Here is a 22,706-nt window from a genome sequence, read left to right as displayed (position 1 = left end):
TATTAACAGTGTTAATATAGTATAATGAGATTGTGGATAATTTTTTTCTCTTCTTTATATTTTTCAGTATTTTCTATAATAATCATATATTAGTTTTTTACTCAGAAAACATTAAAAATTCACTCTGTAGTCAATTTTGAAACTTTTATAGTCTTTATAATAAATAAGGAATAAATATTTATAGTACTCAAAAGTATATCTAAATAATGGAAAATAAATCACTAATATGTAAGAGTATAATATCCACACATGTGGGTAATTTTGAATCCAAAAGATAACATTAGTTTATCTCAATTCTTGAGTATAGAAAGTTGATATTTAGTAAATAAGAAATGCAAATCTGTAAATAAAATTGGTGCAAGGCATCTAAAAATTGTGCTATTCTGCCATAACACTGAAGATACAAATGCTCTCCAATGTAATGTAGATACCCAGTGTGAGATTAAAATAGTTATAATCTAGTACATGCATGGTGGCCAATAATTAACTAATTGAATTACTTTTTTTTCCCCAAAGTGACTACAATTGGTCTATGCTAAAGAAAGAAATACAACACCATACCATTATTTTAGTTGGAAGAGCCGCACCAAAAGTGATAAAAAAAAATTGTAGAACTACAAGAAAATCTAGTGGTTTTTTGTTTGTTGTTGTTGTTGTTGTTATTGTTAATGATTTCTTGCTAAAAATTCAAGTAAGAGAATCAAATTACTTAAAGCACTAAAAAAGCATAAGAGCAGTATATGGTCTGCAATGATGTGAAAACACTAAGAACACTCTTCAATGTTTCCTCATTTGCAGACTACTGCCTTCAAACACCATCTCTAAAGTAAAGGACTACATCTATGTTCTTTTACCAATCTTGAATTTATATTCTATTACAATATAGTAATGACACAAAGTGATGTCACACACAAAAAAGCAAACTGTATGTAATTTTAAAAACTAACTTTAAAATACAATTCTAATATCTGTGATAAAAAAATCACATAAGTAAAATATAAAAATACATCCTAACATATTTTTAAATAAAAGTTGAAGTTTACCACTTTTAACATAAAATTCTGAAATGGAATTGATAAAAAACAATTTTCATATATACCACAGAGCAATAAGTTTAAATCAGACTATTTTGAGTTGTGTAGCCCTTTATTAGCAACTAAAATAGAAGGTATCTGTTGTACAACATGGGTAGTAATTGACTGTAACTGGAGATTTATTATATTCTAATACAGATCATTTATAAATGCAATTTCTTTATTAAAAAGCTTCCACCCTTTTTTGTTTGTTTGTGTACAATTTGCAAAACTATTCTGAAAGCGGAATATATGTGCACAAGTCTGCAAAGAGTGCAAATTTAGGATATGGTAAATGCTTTACAAGTTACTTTCAAAAAACTGTCTGCCACAACTAGGCCTTTACATTGCCATCTTTTTTGATCAATATATTTTTATGCCAGCCTTCCTTCCACTGCCCTAAACTATAAAGCATTTTTTAATGAGTTGAAATTAAGGAAGGACTACACCTACTAGAAAAGAAGAGAAGAAAGTTCTATTAGTTTGAGGTTTCAGAATCCCCCCAAACCAGGACCAGTATCTTGGTAAGGGCTAGGCTGGGACCCCGGACAGAGTATGAGTATGTGCAGGTGGCATCCCTGAGGATTCAGAGCTTCAGTGGACTGTGAGTGCTCCAGCTGCATAACTCACTGAACTGTCTTGCCAGTTTCTACACTGGCTTGACTGGGCATAATTCAAAAAGGAAAAGCTCATATTCATTCCATTCTTCTGGAGCTCTGTGATAGCCTAGAAAAAGAAAAATTAGGTTATGACAGATATCATATCAAACAGTGAGCATTCTTTGAATGTGTTGGCGGCTTAATTTTGTGCACATCACAGCTGAAGCCAAGATCTCTCTTTCACTCTACTCTTCAATTGTTCCTTGAATTTTGCATCACCTTATATTAAATAGGAAAAAAGAGAGAATTCCTTATTTCATTCTCTCAAAGAACTGCTCCTAATCCAGCTTCTTGATAAATATCAGTCATCTTCCACTCTACCTCTCCTTCTATTTAATAAGGCCACTTTAAAAAAAAAACAAAACAGTAACAACACAGTATCTTCATCTCTATTCTCTAAACCAAATCATGGCCACTTCTGTCTTGAAATGTTGGAGTCTTCTCTTTGTCCGACTTTCACCAAATTTGAAATGTACATAAATTCAGTTCCAGATCTAAGAAGCATACTGAGATTTTTACTTTAATTGTGGATTGGTTCACCATTCATTTTATTAAAATTTTATTTGATCCAATTCAGACTTCAGGAAATTAGTATAGCTATTCTAGTTTAAATTTCAGAAATTAGTTTTAAGCCCTTAAAAGACTTTTCTTCCAACCAATCAATACCAGTTAAGAGAAAACTCTTCCTAGAAAGTCACAACGGTATCTTTCAAATCACATCAAAGTCACACCGGACTTCAAGTTCTTACCCTATACTACTCTAGACTACGTTATCTTCTCCATTACTTCTCTGCCTTTCCAAACAATAAGCCCATTATTACCTCCTCCTCCTATTCCTAAGTATATATTTTCTTCTTTCTTAAAGAGTCTTATACTCTCTTTCAGAAAACCCATACTGTTGTATTTATTGGCAAAAAATTAATGTTATTATCTCTTTTGAAAATCCAGGTAACCAAAACTTCTGCCTCTCACCATTCTTTAAATAAAATATTTAATTTATTTAATTTAAATAAAATAAAATATTATTGCTTTTGTTGTAAAGAGGAAAACACATACATGTCATCTGTGTTGCTTTACTAAATTATGAATATCTAAAGTTCAAGAGGAGAATCTTCCATTAATTTTTTATAGTGTCTAGAACACTAAATAAAACAAAAAATTTAATAAAACCATATCTCTTGAAAGGTTACTTTGGTTTATATTTGTAAAGAACATATTGGAATTGGTTGAGAGTCAAGAGAAAAAATGGGTTTCTATCCTAAATAACTTTCTATATTTAAAAGAAAGTATTGGCCTGTCTTTCAGTGATAAATAACTTTATTCAAATAACCAAAACAATGCAAATCAAAGTTATCTGAAAGTACTAGAAAGAAAATTGACTATATTTACCTAAAACCAATGCTAATAAGGTATCACAGATGATAATTAAGATATTTCGAAACATCACAGGATCAAATGTTAAAAATCAAGGCTTCCTAAGGATACTCACATTTAATAACACCCCAATGGGATGTCTTCCACATATAGTATTATGATATTTCTTCAAGTAATTGCTAAAAGATACAGGGTCTAATTGTTCTATAATACTCATACCCTAAAAAAAAAAAGAAGAGAAAAAGAAAATGAAAGAAAATAAAGGACACAATTTATTATTTCCTAATTACATTTTAAAAACTGTTACTTAGAGCTAAACACCATAATTTTTCAAATAAGGAGAAGTAAAGAAAATACGTTAAATAAACCTTATGAAATATCAAACTCATTCATCAAAGGTAATCTCATTACAGTCAACTCTCAATAACATAAATACTGTATTAACTGAAAACTTTTAATCCCAGCTTAGTTTCTCTGACCTCCCAGTATGTTTCTACACCACCTTCACCAGTTGTCACTTAGCTCACAATGCTTGAACACTTCACAATTTGTTATTTTTCTTATATAAATATACTGACAAAAGTAAATTCATTGTGAAAACTTTCATATGAAATCTAAAATTAAAATTGCTGTATGGCTGTGTTTCCCTATAGCCATTATATTTCTCCTACCACTGACATAAATAATCAAGAGTTGATTGTAATTTAAATATTTCCATAACATATACTTAAAAATCAACAGTGTGCAAGGCACTTTGAATGATCAGTAATTATCTAGGTAATGCGATTAAAAGAAAGATACCACAAACTAAGAAAAACATTAACATTTTTCATTTAAAGCTCATAAAAGATTGATAAAAGCTCAAGCAAAATAGGTCTTTTATGAACAACTTTAAAAAAGAAAAGCTTTTTATCTCTTTATACTTTAAACTAGAATGCTTTATTTTCAAGATTTTAATTCAGAATCAAAATTTTTAGACTACTATTAAAACAACCACTATGACTTGGACACTTGTTTATAGTAAATTCTGTACTCTGCAAATGCATTCAAATACTGTGATCATACTACATTAATATATAGAGCAATTCTAACTCATGTGAATAAGGCCAACAAATCAATGATTCTAACTCATTCATTTACCAATTACCTTACGTCGTTCTCTTGTTCAGGTAAAATACTTTATATTTGTGTTCAATAAACTGGTTAATATCCTCTGGGAGAAATGTAAATGGTGGTTTAACTAGGGAATTACTTGATATATTTTGTGCTGTTTTTAAATTATATTTCAACATGTTTTAACAAAACAAGCACAATGTAAAAGCACCTGGAGTAATCAGATGAACATTCATCTGAAAAATCTGATCAGTAGACAACATACAAATATTGCAGTGGCAGCATCAAATTTTATAAAGAACCTTTTTCAGAATATTCAAGTCCTTCATAAACATTATTACATTTTTCTACAAAATATGTGAAAGCTAGGCATATGCATGTATAATCAACTTTCCATTGCTTGCATATCAATTAGCCACCCTCAGATTTATCCACAACCAGTGTTTAATGCTAAGCTAGGTTTTCCCTGCAAACTAAGAGGATTTTAGGTAGGACAACAATCTCCACTGACAATTGGTATAAGCTCAGAGAAATATGAACTAACTTAAAGTTAAACCTAACATAAACAATGAATATCATAATTCTGGTACAAAGAAAACCATACAATATATTTCTAAAACAAGTAGTAATGCAGAGATAGGGTTAGAAATATCTTCCATAATATGGATAATCAAGATATAACTCCCTAAAGATGAAGAAACTGAGGCATAAAAACGGTTAAAAGCTTGCTGCTAAATTTCTAATCCTAGGCCCTTTCTCACTGACTACTCTGCTTCACATAGTATAACAAGAGATGTACTAACAATTCTTTAAATACTCTCACATTGCTACAGTCGGTTACATACATACATACACATTGTAAGAGAACTTTTAACGCTCCTAGATGAAGTCTAGCACAGCTTACCTTAAATAGAATTCCACTCATTAACAAATTATGTGACACTGAGGTTCCAATGTACATTTTAATACTAAAATCTCAAAGCACATTCTCAACAAACATCACAGTTACAGTGAAATAAGGAATTCAAAGAGAAGAAAACTAATGATCATATTTATAGAAGACAAAGAATTCAAAGTAACTGGCCAAGAAATTTCATATAGAAAGATATAAAGTTATAAATGTAAAAACACTACTAAATAAAGTGTTCGAAATGAAGATATAATGGTTAAATTACAACAGGGAAAATAAAAAATTGAGATGATAGAAGTTAAGGGATTAAATTTAAATTTTTAATTCTCTAAAGTGTGTTATATACCTACTAGGGCAAGAATCAATTACATTACACTCAATTCTCTGACAAATATGATAGTTAAGAGGTATGCCTTTTTATAAAGGAGGGACAGAGAGGAAAAATTAAGGCTTTTCTTATGAGAAAATCTCTTCAATCAGAAAATTCATGAAGTATGCAAACAACAGTAATAATGATAATAAAACTGTGAAATGAGGGGCCAGCCCCATGGCCAAGTGGTTAGGTTCTTGCGCTCCGCTTCAGCGGCCCAGGGTTTTGCCAGTTTGAATCCTGGGCGTGGACATGACACTGCTCATTAGGCCATGCTGAGGTGGCATCCCACATGCCACAACTAGAAGGACCCGCAACTAAAAAATATACAACTATGTACCGGGGGGCTTTGGGAAGAAAAAGGAAAAATAAAATCTTTAAAGAGACCTTTAAAAAAAAAATTGTGAAATGGGACATCCATTAACTAATATAGAACACTGGCAAATATGCTTTTGTATATATTTATATTTTGATGCTACCAATTTTGAAATTACTATTACCAAAATTCCAAGAAGACGAAGACTCTGGTTTGATACTATTGTCAAAGTTTCAAGAAGATGAAAAATAAAGTGCTTTTCAAATATGCCTAATTAACTTTTCTATTCCTTGAAATACTGGAAGATATGATCAGTGAATCTGAAGTTCAGGGGATGGAAAGCATGCCTGGGGTCTAGTACATTGAGAATTTGATCATATGAACTTAATCTAATATGAAGCAGTGAAGTGGGTCACTACCTGCTCAGCACTAAGAGCAGACATTACAGACACTGAAAGCCTATCCATCAGGATTTGGGTTTCTGAGGAATTTGGCAGCTTCAACAAGAAATCCTCAGATTGGAAGCTAACTCCCTACCTTAAGGGGGACAAGGGCAGAGGAACTCTCTACCATAGTGCTGACTCTCCAAGTAATGGGTAAAAACTTGTAATGTCAAATCCCAAGAGGCAATCCCAAAATGAGTAGGCAGCTTTAACTGACAGATCTGCAAACTCAAGACTCGGATAAGATAACAAAGATCTTCCCATTTAAAAATGTTCATCTATATATAAAATATTTAACTGAAGTTTTATTTCATTTTAAATTCTATCACCCAGAAATAATCTCCCTCTAAAGTAATGAAAAAGTAGCAAAACTTTTTTAGAGGCCTTTAAGAAATAATAACTAGAATAGTGTCTTTTAATTATGAATACATAATTAATCGCCATATTATCAAATCATTAGGACTGTGGCCTCATTTTTTTAAGTAAGGATATGTATTTATGTTGGAGAGATAGGTACACAGTTAGGGAGGTGAGGTTGGAAAAGAAAATATTCTGGTTTCTTTAAGAGGCATCAAGATAAAATCTTATAATGAAAGAAATTTTATGGAAAAAAAATCACCCAAAAGATAGCAGTGCTAAGAAGCAATGTACTAATACATAACTACCTTGAAGAGGATGTTATAAAAACCTACCAAAGACTACTAAAGAATCTAATGGCCTAAGTTCAAGAGAAAGAAGTATGAGTAGACAAATATGAACAATTTCACTTTCAAAAGAGCAGGAAGAAAGAAGAAACATAGCTAAAGTTCAAATCAAAAAGTGACTATTAATAAATTTGGAAGGAAAAGAAGTCATAAGGACGACTAATGACATTTTCAGATTCTCTCTGCCAAATCATAAGTAATTTGCCAATGTCCATAATGAAATACTATTCTACATCAAAAGTGGTAGAGAAAAAATAACGTGATCATGTGTGTATATATATATAAATTATGTATAAGTATGGCTAATGTTTCAAGTATGTAATCTAACAAGTTCACAAAAATCAATGTCTTAAAATATGTTCTGCTTTGGTCACCGTAATTACTAAAATTGCAGAGTACTAACTACCAAAAAACATGGTCAGCAGCTGATGATAATATAAGACTTCCAGAATCTACATCTACAAATAGTTACTTATTTTTTCCCCAATGAGAACCTTTGGAAGATCCAGTTTGTTTTCCTATATATTTTTCTTTCTTTATGTCTTTTTTTTCCACATAATTAATTTCCAAGATATTCAAATGCTAAAGGCATAAATATTTTGCAGTAAGAAGAATAGCTATTTTTCTTTTGCTTTCGGAATCTAGAAACACTTTTACTTATTTTCTAGTATGTTAACAACTGCATTTTATTATAAGACTTTTCTGATAACAAAAAAAGGACCAAAAACTTAATAACACACTAATTTTGAACATATTAAATCTAAAATTTTATACTTAAAAATAATTTCACTCAATCAAGCTTTCAAAATGTATAATTATATATTACAATTCAAATTTGCTAATATTCTTGCAATAGTTATATAGAGAACCATCCAATTATACTTGCTCTGAAATGATTGCATATAGAAACTAAGAAATTGGTTCTCAAACGAATGAAATTATTTATAGCATAAAATAACACTTTAGAAAAGGAATATATAGAGAGATATTCACCGTTTAGTTATACAAATCAATTAAGTAAATACATTATAAGAGTCTGCCTGAGTGCACATATAGACATATATGTATAAAACATATATACATGAGTATAAGTATAGAGCTAACCATTCTTATTATTTTAATCCATTTATTCTAACTCCCACAGTTGACATAACTTGAATTAACAGCATGCCAATAAAAAAACAGAACACTTATGAGCCATTTAAAAATTCTATATATAAATATAAATGTTTCAATAAATGGACCACAAAAATCAACTCCAAGTCAAATGTTATTATCAAATATTAAATTCAAGCATATTAATATGAAGCAAATACCCAATATTTATTCAAAAATGGTATTCCAGGCTATTTCAATAAAATTTTGAAAGTTACACTCTGGTAATTTTGGACATCTAAAGTAAGGTAAATGATATGCAGATTTAGAAGTCAACTTAAAGCTTACTGGTGTTACTTATATTTTTTGAACAAAAATTTCTAGTTTCAAAAAAGCTAGCAGAAAAGGTAGCAATTTCAGGAGAAGTTATGAGAATCATGAGAATGTGTAAATGTTGCTCTTTTTACTCTGCCTCAAAGTAAGAAACCAAGGTCTATCTATTTAATTGATCAGGAACATCAAGGAAAATAAAGACAGCTAGTCCGCTTAATAAATATAAGCTAAAAACAGAGAGTTAGAAGAAAGGCTGAAAGAACTGTTAAGTATGGATGTTTATACATAACACATACACAGAGTAACAAATATTAAAGTATTTAAATATGACCACAATTCTAGAGAATTCCAAAGGAATTCTCAGTGATGTTCAGTGACTTCAGAGCACCAGGCAAACCAACATTTGGGGGAAAACATCTCCCTTGTGCCAAAAGCATCAACTCACTGATTCACAAGTTCTGACATTTGCAAAATTAAATACTGCCTGATAAAAGTTCACAAATGATTTAAAGAGCTGAATAGAAAACAGGGAGACAGAAGATAAGAAATTTTGTTCTACTTCAACAGATCATGAGTCAGTGTGGGCCAGTTCAAATTCACTTACAAAGTTAATTTAGGAATAAAGATGTTGGGACTCTTTCCACACCACTGAAAGGGGATCTCTAGGGGCGAGTATGGGCAAATCTACTTTGGAAAAGTTCCACAGGTGATTTCGGTTGTAAAAACAGGGTTGAGGATTACTACAGCAGACAAACTCATCTCTACCCTGGCTTTAATTATCATTTACATGTTGAGAACTCCCAAACTCACTCCAGACCTCTTCTCTGAGCTCCAACCAATACAGTCAATCCATTAGCAAAGCCCTGTTAACTATTCTGAAAGAGATCTTAAATCTATCAAATTCTTTCCATTTCTAATACCATTCCAGTCCAAGTTACTATCATCTCTCCTCTAAACTATTGCCAATGCCCATCGTTACCACTCCTGACCCTATACAACCGCCTGAGTGACCTTTAAAATAATGTAAATTACATCATTTCACTTCCCATTGTACTTACATAAATATCTTACCCTGGAATAAAAAGCCCTCCATTATCTGATCCCTGCCTACTTCTCTTAGCACAGCTTCTACACTCTCACCCTTACCTACTATACTCCCTGCAATACTGGCCTTTTTTCTTTTCTTCTAACACACCAGCCTCTTTTCCATCTTAGGTGTTTGCACTGGCAGAGGGAAGAATGCTCTCCTCTCTGATCTTTACTTGGTTTGCTCCTTCTTATCATTTGTATCTCAGTTTAATGTTCCTCCTCAGGAAAGTCTTTCTCCAATCACTCAATCTAAAGCAGCCTTGAATCATTTATTATTTCAAAACCCTTTTAACATTTTCTGTATAGCACACATCACTAGTGGAAACTGATTTAAATACATCCTTACCTTAAAAAAAAATGTACATCTCCTCCCATTAAAAGAAAATTTCTATGAGAGCAAGTATGCTTGTTTACTGTCATATCTCCACCAGTGCCTCGGACTGTAAACGCACTAAAAAATAATTGGTGAAATGAAAATCCAAATGCCTGCCTAATTGACATAGCCACTTGGATGCCTTAAAGGCAACAGCAAACATAATGTATCGCTAATAGGATTTATGATCTCCCTTCCTGGTCCTATCTTCTTGTGCTTCTGACCTAAGTGAATAGTACCAACACTCAACCAGCAGCATAAGCCAAATATTTAGGAGTCATCCTTGATACTTCCTTCCCCCACAAGTTCAATCAATCTCCAAGTCCTATCATCAATTTGTCTCTTAAATATACTGAATGCATCCACTCTGTCCCTCTCTTCCACCACCACCACCCCATCCATTGTCTAAATTACCGTTTCTCACCTGGATTACCAAACTGGTCTACTCATTTGTCCTCTGGCCTCCCTGCAACCAATTTGCTACACTGTAGCTATATGATCTGTTCAAATACAATCTGATTTTAACACTTTCCTATTTAATATCCTTTGAAAAGCCTGTTCTAGTTTCTCTAGCTTCATTTCTCACCACTCTGCCATCCATTCATCCATTGATTCATTCAACAAATATATACATTGAGTACCCACTGACAGGCTGAGACAAAATGCTCAGAGATCCTGATCCCGTGAAGCTTATATTCTAATAGGGGAGATTATCAGCAAACAAATCAACAAACGATAAGTCACATAGTAATAAGTACTAACAAGAAAAAGTAAGGTAAGGTCATGGAACAATCGTTCACCATGGGAGCATAATGGAAAATCGTGGGCACATTTTTGGGTTGTCCCAATAATTAGAAGATGCTATTGGAGGATTAGTGAATGAAGTCCAGGGATGCTGATTGTCCTGTAACAGAGGACAGTTCCACACACAAAGAATTGTTCTCATCCCATAATACCTTCATATGTCCATGGAGGTGAAAAAATCCCCTTACAATTATCTATACCCAAACTCCATTTTGCATAGAAAAACAAAGAAGTTTTGCATGATTTTAGTATACAGTAGATTTCCCAGGGAATGGATCTATCATATAAAGTGAGGGCAGACCGTGCTTTGTTTAGTTTACAATTTTACTAAGAATTGTTTACTTTTTGGAAAATCAAGTCACCCAGGATGTAACTTAGTAATGTGAGTCACAAATATAAAATAACTGTTTAAGTTTGTATTTGTAGCTGTTATACTAATGACAGTAGGTGTAAGCATCTAACTACTTCATTGTGTCTTCCAAAATAGTTGTGCTTGGGCATTTACATTACTAAATATATAGTAATCTATTATAAATTACTTTCTTTTTATTTCTTTCAGATACGACTGTTAAGGTATTCACTTAATTTAATTATGTATATTGGAAGATTATATTCACCAATTCATTCATTTGAGAAACATTTATTGAGCACCTACTTATGTTCTAATCACTACTTCAAGCACTTTGCACACATCAGTGAACAAAACAAATATTCTGACTAACAAAACTGTAACAAATAAGTAAAATATTTAGTTTGTTGGAAGAAAAAGTGGAGCAGGGTAAGGTGGATTGGGAATGCTGAAAAGGTGGAGCGTAGGACGCAAAATTAAATAGAATGGTCAATAGGCCTCACTGGGAAGGTGAAAGCTGAGCAAAGCCATAAGGGAAGTAAGACAGTCAAGTGAAAAAAGGGCAAAAGCCCTAAGGTAGGCACAAATGTGGCATTTTCACAGAACAGTAAGAGACCAGTGCATCCACACTACCTCCTAAATATCTCTTACATCTCTATATTGTAAGAGCTTCTTTCTAAGTCTGTTCAATAAATAGACTGTAAGTTCCATTAAGCCAGAGACCATGTATTCTCTTCTTAATGTCTTCAATACTTCACACAGTACCAGACACACAGTAGACACCCATTAACCATTTGCAATATGAAGAAAATAAATGATGATAGAATCAGAAAAGTTTTCTGAGGCAACTGAGAACTAAACCTCAGGAAAATAAGAACTAAAAACCAGAAAAGAATTAAACGACTGAAATGACAATATCATGAAGTCAAAAGAAAAGTAGTAGATTAAAATCCAAACAAAATTCTGAAGGTAAAAGTATTAGGCCATAACTGGATTTAAAGTAACAAGGTAAATTTACATATGATAAAATCTCCTAAGTAACTAAATTTTCATTCATTCCATTTGACTTTTAATAAAATACACTACTATGCGATATAATCTACCTATAGTTTCAGATCCAGATTCCTTACTAAAATGTTTTATCTACTTTAGACTAAATATTCTTGCACTAAAACATATGCATAAAGCTTTTCATACAGTGGTAAAGCTGATTTTAACAGATCACAGACAGAAGTTTAAAGGCTGACAGGGTTTAAAGACAATTTAGAGATCATCTACTCCAAGTCTTTCGTCTTAAAGACGACAAATCGAGGACTACAAAACTGAAACGATCTGTTGAAGGTCAGAACAAGTTAGAGCTATATCTGCTAGATTTAATATTCTGCTTATGAGTAGATACCAAAATGATTTATATGACTTTTTAATATTAAAAGAAACACTATGACTACCATACTACTTCAAGGAAAATGACAACGGATCAATGTCCACTGTACTCCGGAGCTAGGTAAGAATACAATCATATTTAAAATTCTATATTTAAAACAACAAATTGAAATTCCATTTAAGAAAAATCCAAATGGCCAAAAAATGGAATTAAATAATAAAATAAACTAAGAATTTGCTACGGTTGTTTCTGCTTAACAGTAAGTAATGGCATTAGTAATCTGTAGTCCCTTAAACTAAGACACTCCTCTAAATAGTATCTAAAGTTCATATCTAATTATTCTTAGTCTCATTAATCAAATAAAGATGAAGGAAATTTCTACTAATAGAACAGGGATTATATTTATAATTAATATTCATATGATCACAAACTATATTTTGCACATTTAGTTAAAGATAGGGAAAGAATTACTAGTCCATTGTATATTTCAACATATTAAGTCTTGAATCACTAATCTGAAATTAAAGAAAAAACCTTAGAGCATTAAAACCCCACACCTGAAAGACTTACCATTTTATCTAGATGTTCAATGGATCTATAAATCTCCCCCTGGGATTCATCATAGTAACTGTAACGGAACCTTTGACCTTGAAACAAATATCATGTACAAAATAAAATAGGGAAAAATTAGAAGCTAAAAAGAAAGCAAGCGCTTACCAAATACTTTCAGTTCTCATGGAAGGCAAAGCACAGCTTACGCCTCTGAGAGAATCATTCCCAAGAGCCCTTATACATAAAAATAAAAGGCACATTTGGGAAGGTAATAAAGAAATGATATATCACCAGTGTTTTATGATGTTAAATCTATTGCATTGTAGAACCTTAAAGTCACAAGCAATACAAAAAACTAAGGAAACAAAACAGCTTAAAAGTTAGAAGCATTGTTAAACATATTATATCAGTCTATAATGGAAAGTAAACCCAAAGAATATGATTCAAGAAAATATGATTTAAGAAAATATGATTTAAGGAAACTATCTCAATGTAACAAATCAATGAAAGCTTAGCTTTTGCTGTACAAATGCAAAGATTTTATCTCTATTACAGAAAAAAAAGTGTAGGTAAGAGATACAAGTGGCTTGCGTGATTTTTATGACCTCGATAAAAAAATTTATCTCATTTTTCAAACTTCTCTACTTGGAAAAGAATCAATACAAGTGCCTTAAAATAGAGTGCACAAAAAGATAAATATAATTAAATAATCCTACTCTAACAATAAAATCACACTAAGGGTACAAGCACAGAACATTCAATGTGTAGCTGTTCTCCAAAGAACAGAGAGGGTAAAACGGAAGAAGATTAAAAAGAAGACAGAAAACAAAGGCTCAGGAAATAAATTTTGCTTCCTACTATAGTCATATGAAAACCAAAGTTAAACATAATCAAAACTGATTTTGGATTGTTATTCAACTGATTACGTTCTATTCCAGATACATCTAAACCTATATTGCAAAGATGCCTTTATTTCTAAGAACTCATTACTTTTTTATTTCCTTATTTTGAGAGTCACCAAAATGCATTTCTAAACGTATCAATGACTACACCAATCAAGTACGCACACACTATGTGTCTTGTGCTTCATTTTCAGAGCAATGTTCACATATCCAATTATTATCCTCACACCTGAGGAGATGGGTTTCTTTGGCTAGATAATTATGATTTTTAAGTCTTCTGGTTTTTTACTAAAAACTATCATCTTATAAATAATGAGCAGTGTGAAATTTAAAAGCCCTTTTAACCTATTTTGAAAAAACCCACACATCACAATTCTTAACATTTTACTTGTTGATGCTGACCATCTTTGATGGTCACCTTTCTACAATATATCATATTTCCTTAACTTTCACATACATTAATATGTATCAATGTAGCAGTTCTTATTCTCCCCCAAGAGCCATTATTAAATCAATATGGCATCTTACAATTCCAGATATGCTAGAATCAAGCAACAGAGTTCTGAGACAATATCTACTTTCCAAATATAAAACCTTCTTTGTTAACATTGAAGATTACTGCATGTTGCCATAACTATGAGATCCATTACAGTCCTTGCACTAAAAAAATTCTCAGACAGTGACAATATATGACTCAATGCCCTATATTAAATAATTCATCAGACATTTCTTTCAAAATTTAGAGTTAGGTTTAGCTTTGTTTTTCTTTAAAGAATGTATTTCCTCCTACCTAATAATGAGAACTACATATCGACCATATTTTTCCTCTTTGCTAGGTGGCTGTCAGAAGGCACAAAGCCAAATCTAAAGCCTGTCACAATAACTTACTGATTCAATTCATTGGTACTAAATTTCTACTATTTCAAAGTTCTTTTGATAAAGCTGCCCAAAATCTTTTGTGAAATGAATGAACAATTAAATAATCTTAGACAAGAAAATTCTGTCTCATCGTCACTGTAGTAAGAGTAATATCCTTGGAAGAAATCAAGATGAGTATTCTTTGAACCAGAATAGCTGCAGGTTTATACTAATGCATTCTCTTTTTCTTGCTTCTGGAGATAGCTATTAGTTTTATCTTCAACAATCCTTGTGACTGGGATATAACTGTCTTAGCTGAAGACTGCTACTCTCAGGTGCAAAGAAAAATGCATGTACTCTGTGATAGCCATTGGCTACTCAAAACCCTTTTCTGTTTATTTCCAAATTCAGAGCTGCTGTTTCAAACAGTTGAAGTTGGTCTAACTTGCCTTAATCATAATTAAAAAGTGTAACTATATTTTAAAATGCTGTCTTGTTCATATGGACCATTTTCAATGTAACTTTTACTTAAACACTACTTTTAAAGTAAGAAAAACATACATAGAATGTTTGAAATACTTTAAAATACTAAATCAACATGTGATTTAATGAGAATGATAAAATGCATGGAAAATCAATGAGCAAATGTTCAATATTTTGCTATCTACTTTTTGCTACTCTTTAGTAACCACCTCACATTTAGTAGCTGAAGAACTGAGTAGAAATATCTGATGAGCTCTAAAGAATATATCAGTTAGGAAGCTAAATCCACACTACATATAGGTACTACACTGAAAAAATCTAACAGCTCAAACTGTCTCATGATAATTTTTAAAAATTGTACAGATATTTAAAAATTAAGTAATTCATTCTGGTCAATATACATATAGAAAGCAATATACATTAGAAAGCATCTAATTTGAAATAAATAGTTGCCATCATCTTAGCCTGTATGTAACTAACTTTACTTAAACATTGCTTGGAATTTGAGTTCAAAAGATCTCTTTTTGTTTCTAATTACCAAAAAATTAAGTTTATCAAGATTTTATCTGTAAGAAAGAAATGACACTAGCACATACACTGATCGGAAATGCACCTTTAATTATTTATTGTTGATTTACATTATGATTTCATGTACCTCATGAGCAGATATATTTTGTTTTACAACATTTCTAACATTCAGTAAAGCTTATGCATCTAAACTGAACAAATAGAGTTGCCTATGTACCTGGAGAATTGGACTTGTGTACTTTTTATAAGTATGAATAAAGCATATCACATAATAAGAGAAAATTACTTACCTGAAACTTATCCTTTCAGAAGGTACACTGGGAAAATGGATTCTTTGAGCCCCTGTTTCAACTCCAAGTATGAGCTTTCTAGCTTTAAGAGCCATTGACACTGCCCCTAGGGGCAGCGCAAGCTTTGGAACTCCCCTAGTGAGTATGTCAGTAGTTTCTTCAGGTGCCTTCCCTCAGTTCTTTTCAAATTCAAAAGATGAGAGGAAAAATAACCCAAGAAAAAAATCCTGTAAAGCAGAAACCTTACTCTTTGAGGGAAGGAGGGTAGCTCATTTGTGAATCCATTCCAGAGCACGCTTTCTGAGAAAAAGAAATACAGGTAAGTAATTTTCCCATCTCCAAAGGTGACTGGTGATTTTAATGAGTGGATTCACAGAGTGTGGAGAATAAGCTCCAGGGATGTCTGTTTAACATACAACAATCAACTAATGAGGACGAACATAACAATGAATGGTACAAGAACCAACACTACTTTTAAGTACCTCAAAACCAAACAGTAAAAAAATATTAAATACCTCAACATTAAGCTATACACTGGATTGCAGAAATAAACAATGAGCTTGGAAAATGGATCTATAAAGCCCCCAAAAGATCAGTCGACAGACTGTACGACAGACTTTCAGACATATGTCCAGTAAAAACTGTACTGTTATACATTCACTTAATCATTTTATATGTTGAAACATTTTCAAATATTTGAGTTAAACCTCACAACAACCTGTGAGAGAGTAATAGGCCATTCTACACTAAGGACCTAAACTGAGGACATTCAGAATCGAAATCCCTACAGAAGAAAAATATATTTCATAAAGGAAATATTATCTAAATAGCATCAAATAATCATTTTTATAAGCAAAATACTACGGTCCTCTCATTCTGAAGTCTTAGTTATAATGTGAAAGTTTCAGCCTTCTCTCAAACTTACAAAAGACCAAAAATCTAAACATGTGAAATCAGTATGTACAAATATTTGAGAAGACAAATATGAAGGCTTGAATAAGACCTATTTCAGGAATTAGCTAACTTACACTCAAACCAACTTAAGTATTTAGAAAATACTAACACCCTCATACCCAAGAGACTAACAACAGAAAGGAAGAAGAGTATGCATGAATAATCACTTGTTAATATATATTAAACTAGAACTCTGAATAAAGACATAAACTTCATAAATATTTAGGGGAACACCACTTTTAATAAGTGGTATATACTTATGAAAAAAAATTATGTAAACCTAGACGAATGTAAGTTTATAGATAAAATCCAAAATTGCTAAAGTGACTGTAGTGAACCTTATTCATATTTTAACAAAATAACATAACATTTACCAAGTAACTTTATTGAAATTGATTTGCACTTAAAACCACCATAAAAGGAAAACCAAATAGATGCATGAATCCACTTTTAAAGAATCAAATACTGTTAGATCCAGTTTCATTTAGAAACTTTTTAGAAGTTAAATGAAAATTACGTTAATGAAAGCAGTCAATAATCTAAATTTGGAAATGTAAATTTCAGGGAGGTCAGGAAAACAGAAATATTAAATATGTAAATATAGAGAAGAACAAAAATGAAACTTATGAAAATTTTGGTAATTAGAAAAACTAAACAGGTCCAGACAAAATTCTCTTATATGGAGCCATCCTACAGGATGTGGAACTTAAGTACACAAAGTAAGGGGACGACATTACCTAACCACAATAATACTAGCAGCAAATGTCCTTTTATTTATGCCACTATTCTTGATAGTAGCAGGACAGGTGAAATGAGGTGGGATCATTATGAATGTTACCAGGGAAACACCAACCTATTGAGCCGATTAATGTATTTTCATATGTTTAAAGACTAATGATAAGATAAAAGGCAGGAACTGAAATGCAGGGTTTTTGAGGGGAATTCAAACCAGGGGACAGAAAGAAGGGGCATAATAGAATCTATGTTCCCAACTATCCCTTGGCTTGTCTCATTCAAAAAAAAACTTCCAAGTTTTATTTCTCTAATGTCTCTTTCAAGTCTAAATAAAAGTCAAATGGGATCTGAAAGATGAAAACCTTTAAAGCAAAATACTTTTTTTTAAAAAAAGTCATTCTTGTAATGGACATTGGCTAACAAAAAACGTCAATGAGGCAAAACCCCTCCAAATACGTATAGGTCTTCCCCACTGTCTCTATCACCAAGTTTCTCACTTTATTTTTCACAGAAGCTGGACAAAAAGAATAAAGAGAAACAACAACTATAAGTGGAAAATGTCATCACTGCCAGTATTCTAACATATCATTCAACAAAAACCGAAAAAATTCCACTGTACGTATCTGAGAGATTTGTCAACTGTACCATACTCAATTAAGTGATTTTTCTTCAAAAATCAGCTGTTTAGATATGTGGAGTGTGTTAAAAGCCTAACTCAGTGAAACTTTTAAGGTCTCTGAGTACTTGAGGAATGGAATCCTTCTTGTGAAATGATTTAGAATTCAGTGTTGGCATTACTCTGGTATGACAAAATCAATCCGTACAGTCTCTTTAAAAAAAAGAAGAAGAAACCACTAAGCATTATGTTCATAAGGAAAAGCTGGACTTTTGAGATGGGAATACAGCACTCATTAATTTAGAAAAGATGATCAATGCCATTAGAGAATGAATTCGAGAAATATGAAAGAATTTCTAAGTAAAGACAGTTTAACCCATAATTAGCCAATGATTCATATTACTTCAATAGGCATGTAAAATAGAAAACGAATCTTACTTTACAAGAATGACAGGTATTATTACTCTTGTAGAAAGGAGACTCCAATTTTGGAATAGTATCCATGCAATATCTTCCACTTAGCCTCAAACCTTCATCAAATCTCCTAATAAGAATTAGTACAGAGCTTTCCATAAGTACGAAGTAAGCACTTAGTGAGTATTGTTAGTGATAGTGACACTAAAAAAAACCAAATATTTGGAACAGCTCTATTATTTAACCACCAAATGTAAATATAAATATGTTTCAGTCTCTGGATAATTCCCATAGCTAACATTTATTAACCTTTGGAAATTTTGAGTCCTTCTTTGTAATTATCACCAGAATATTCTACCTTACAATTTAAATACCAAAATTTTCCAGAACTCAGGAGATCAAATGGCCTAAAATAATTTTCTGAGAATCTAGGTAGAATGTAAAACAAAATTTATTTTTCTCTCTCAATACTGTACTTAAATATAGTAGTGGACTAGGGTTTGTTTGCTTTAGAATTCATTAATTCAAAAAGGATGATTCCACAGAAAAGAGCACTATTAAGGCATCTACTGATGTTTTATTTGATGTTGTGGTTGCACACGGTCCCAACCTAGAGGAAGAGCTTAGACTCTGAATAACAATATCATGGGAACTAATTATTGAAGTCATAAAGTGATTTACAGTGATTCATAACAGCCTTAAAAATGAAGAGGGAGGGGGCATATGCTTCAAGAATTTTTAATTTCTAAAACATATGGACATGCTTTATTACCAATGTAAATTCACAATACTAAGGAAAATAGCCCTTTTTTCAATAATGTTACTCCTCAGTTTCTAAGATCAATTATTATTAAACTTCAGAATTCCCAAGACAATAACTCTTTTTAAGCTTCTACCTAGCCCTCAGATCTAAGTAATATACTTATAATACTTACATCCATGAAACATAACTCCTACCAAAGGGAGCAAACCAACCAGCCAACAGAATTTGTTACTAAAGAACCCTGAAAACTTCTTAGGGAGTGTGTCAAGATTGTGCAGCCACCTGCACCCTGACCCAGGGCTTCCCAACCTCAGCTCTATTGACACTTTGGGCAGAATAATTCTTTGATGTGGGGGTTGCCTTGTGCATTGTCGGATGTTTATTTAGCGGCTTCTCTGGACTCTACTCACTAGATATCAATAGCAACCCCACCTTCCACCCCCACCCCAGTTGTATTGACCAAAAATGTCCCCAGCATTTCCAAATGCCCCCTGGGAGGACAATGAGCTCCAATTGAGAAACTAGTCCCTTAAACAAACATACTTATCTATACTATTGGGGAGAATGGTTCTCTTGAACTGAAATCTCAAGTGTGAGGTAAGAGAAGAAGATACCAGCCTAACCAGGCCAGATAAATATTGAATCAACTCTGGCAATCAACGGGTAAGACATGTAAAAGCCAGGGCTCCCTATCCTCACTGAGGATGTTTTTCTTGCCATTCTAAGCACTCTATCTTAAAATCCTGGTCTTGTGCCTTATGCTTTCTTTATAACCAAAGAAATAACTGGAAAATGAACAGATACTGGCATCCTTAAATGGATGAATAAATGAGTCAAAGAGATGTCCTAAAAGGAATAGGATCCAGAAATATTCTAGAACAGTAATGGATAAATGAGAGCAAATTGTATGCAAGGAATATGAAAAGAAAAATTTACTAAAAGAGGCATCCACAAATGTCTCACTTCCTTTATGATCTATTCACTGTGAAGCTTATTCTTTTAATTCATAATAATAACAAAAATCACATAAGAGTTCTTACCCTTATAAACCATTACCAATGAAGACCACAGTGCTAACAGCCAACATGTTACAATCTTTGGAGGGAAGCTCTAAACTGATGGCAACTATAGGGAAAAATTAAGCACCAAAGCAAAAAAAGAAAGAAAAAAAGACTAATTACAAAAAAGGAAATATGGAAAAGGACTAGCATAGCACACAGTGCTCTTCTACCTTCTAAAGAAGAACATTTGTTTTATTCACCAAAAACTAATTTCACAGAATCTACCATAAACTCTACCTGGAAATGGGGTTACAAGATCTTAACTCCCACTAATGTAAGTATCTAAGCAAGGATGCCCTCACAGTGTGAATCCAATTATACCAGTCGCCTTTGGAAATGTATCCATAATCCACTGTTATAATCTGATCCTTTTAAATGACCAAAAGACTTTTACTCACTTTTAAACATTACTGCTAAAAGTAAAACCTTCCAAGGAAAGTGATAAAGAACTGAAAATTAGAGCTTAGAATGAAAAGATATCTTTAACCACAAGTATGTAATATCTACCATGATATGTTAAAATCTAGAACTTACCCCAATGGCAGAAATCAGAAGAAACCACAAAGAGATTACTAGGATCCGCTAGATATTTACTGAAGAGTTTTCCGAATTCCTGTTCTTTTGACTCACTCAGAGCTCCAACCAGTACAGGAATAATGGTAAACTCATCCTTATGGCTTAAAGAAAACAGAAAAAAAAAAAAGTCATTTAAGAAGTATAAGAATAAAAAGTTTTCCAATGTGTTGGTACTAAAAATTGGAACATTTATTAATAGCGGTAAGGACAATACACATAATATTGTTGAATTCTTAAAATCTATAAATTAAATGTTTAAAGAAGACCATTTAAAAATATGAGAGGCACAGAACACTAAAAATATCTATTTAAAGTTACAGAAACATACAATATTTCTTTAGGTTAAACAAAAGCTATTTTACTACCACGTATAATATTGTCAAAAATAAAATAAGCCCATCAGATCATCACCAAGTCAAGTTTTCTCAACTATTCATCAAAGCTACAATCATCTGCCCAGTCCTTCTGCAATTTTAAAAGAGCATTAAACTCTTCCTCACCTATTTTAATCCTATCCTATTATAAATACCACCATTTCTGACACTTGTTCTACAAACCTGACAAATGAGACCTACAAAACTTAATCTTGGCTCTCATAAGATTCACCAACTGTACCCTACACCTATACTAATAAACAGATACAGAACAGTCTGAAGATAAACTCAAATTTCACTGGTATCTAGGGTGGACGCAGAATTCAAGGAAGTAGGTATTAATTTCTAGCAGTCAGAAAAAGACACCACGCCCACCCACAATGTTTATGGCATATCCACAAGTCCCTTTTTCACTCTACAGATTGACAGATTTATGGAAAAGGAACAGAGCAGATTAATAAAGAATAACTATGACGGGCTACAGAAATAGACATTAATCCAAAACTTTTTAAAATTTCATTCTAGTGAAATTTTACTTACATATATTCAATATTATTTATATTCTAAATGATCCCAGATTCGGAATTTTAGAAGCATGAATCATGTCTGTCTGACTTGTTCTGACAGGACTTTAAAAAAAAACCATTATAATAAATGCTTTTTAATATGATAATCTGAAACTTAACTGATGTAGGACAAACAGAATTCATAAACGGGTTTTTAAAAACACTAAGTTTAAGTATTTCCAAAATAAATGTTAGCCCAGCTTTGTAAAAGCTAAATTTAGGGCACCCAAGCGCCTCCCCCATAAAGGCCCCCTTACCCTTGTCAATTGCGAAATAAACAGATCATACAGATCTCCAGTCCCTCTGCAATGCAGGGGCTTCTTGGGCAGAATCTGCATCTATGGAGTAAGAAAAAAAGAGGAAGCTGGCAGAGGAAGCTGCCAGGGATATCTCTTTCTCTGACTCATACCAGTTTGCTTAACAACTGCATGAATGAATAGGGGCTCTTCAATAAATTAAGAGTGATTACCATTTGAAAGAAAAGAATTTGAGCTCTAGTAAAAATTCAAGAAGATTGTTATGAACTGTTCTAACTTCAAGTACTACCTACATAAACAAATATGCAAAGATCATCAAAGAGTCTGCAAGTAATTATGACATAGTAGGGAAGTAGTTATAGAATGTAAAAAACAAGAAGTCAGAAGA

General features: G+C 32.3%; 1 protein-coding gene across 4 annotated transcripts in view; it reads right to left on the bottom strand.

The window, feature by feature from the left end:
- Nucleotides 1-1,127: 1,127 nt before the first annotated feature.
- The window catches only part of MEMO1 (mediator of cell motility 1), a 119,453-nt gene continuing 97,874 nt past the window's right edge, over nt 1,128-22,706 (bottom strand). For 2 of the 4 annotated variants that reach the window (XR_011426506.1, XR_011426505.1), the window contains 5 exons: nt 21,080-21,222; nt 16,003-16,302; nt 12,960-13,036; nt 3,222-3,326; nt 1,128-1,799 (listed from right to left, as the gene is read on the bottom strand). Coding sequence is in view for 2 of the 4 variants with exons in the window: in XM_023619279.2 (XP_023475047.1) it covers nt 1,668-1,799; nt 3,222-3,326; nt 12,960-13,036; nt 21,080-21,222 (457 nt within the window). In the remaining 2 variants the exon portion in view is untranslated. The remainder of the gene's footprint in view (nt 1,800-3,221; nt 3,327-12,959; nt 13,037-16,002; nt 16,303-21,079; nt 21,223-22,706) is intronic. The other 2 variants (XM_023619279.2, XM_070236528.1) reach the window with 1 other exon arrangement.

The sequence above is a fragment of the Equus caballus genome, chromosome 15, assembly GCF_041296265.1.
Source record: "Equus caballus isolate H_3958 breed thoroughbred chromosome 15, TB-T2T, whole genome shotgun sequence".
Classification (NCBI taxonomy): Eukaryota; Metazoa; Chordata; class Mammalia; order Perissodactyla; family Equidae; genus Equus; species Equus caballus.
The sequence above is the reverse complement of the archived record's forward strand: the minus strand, read 5'-3'. Positions and strand labels throughout refer to the sequence as shown.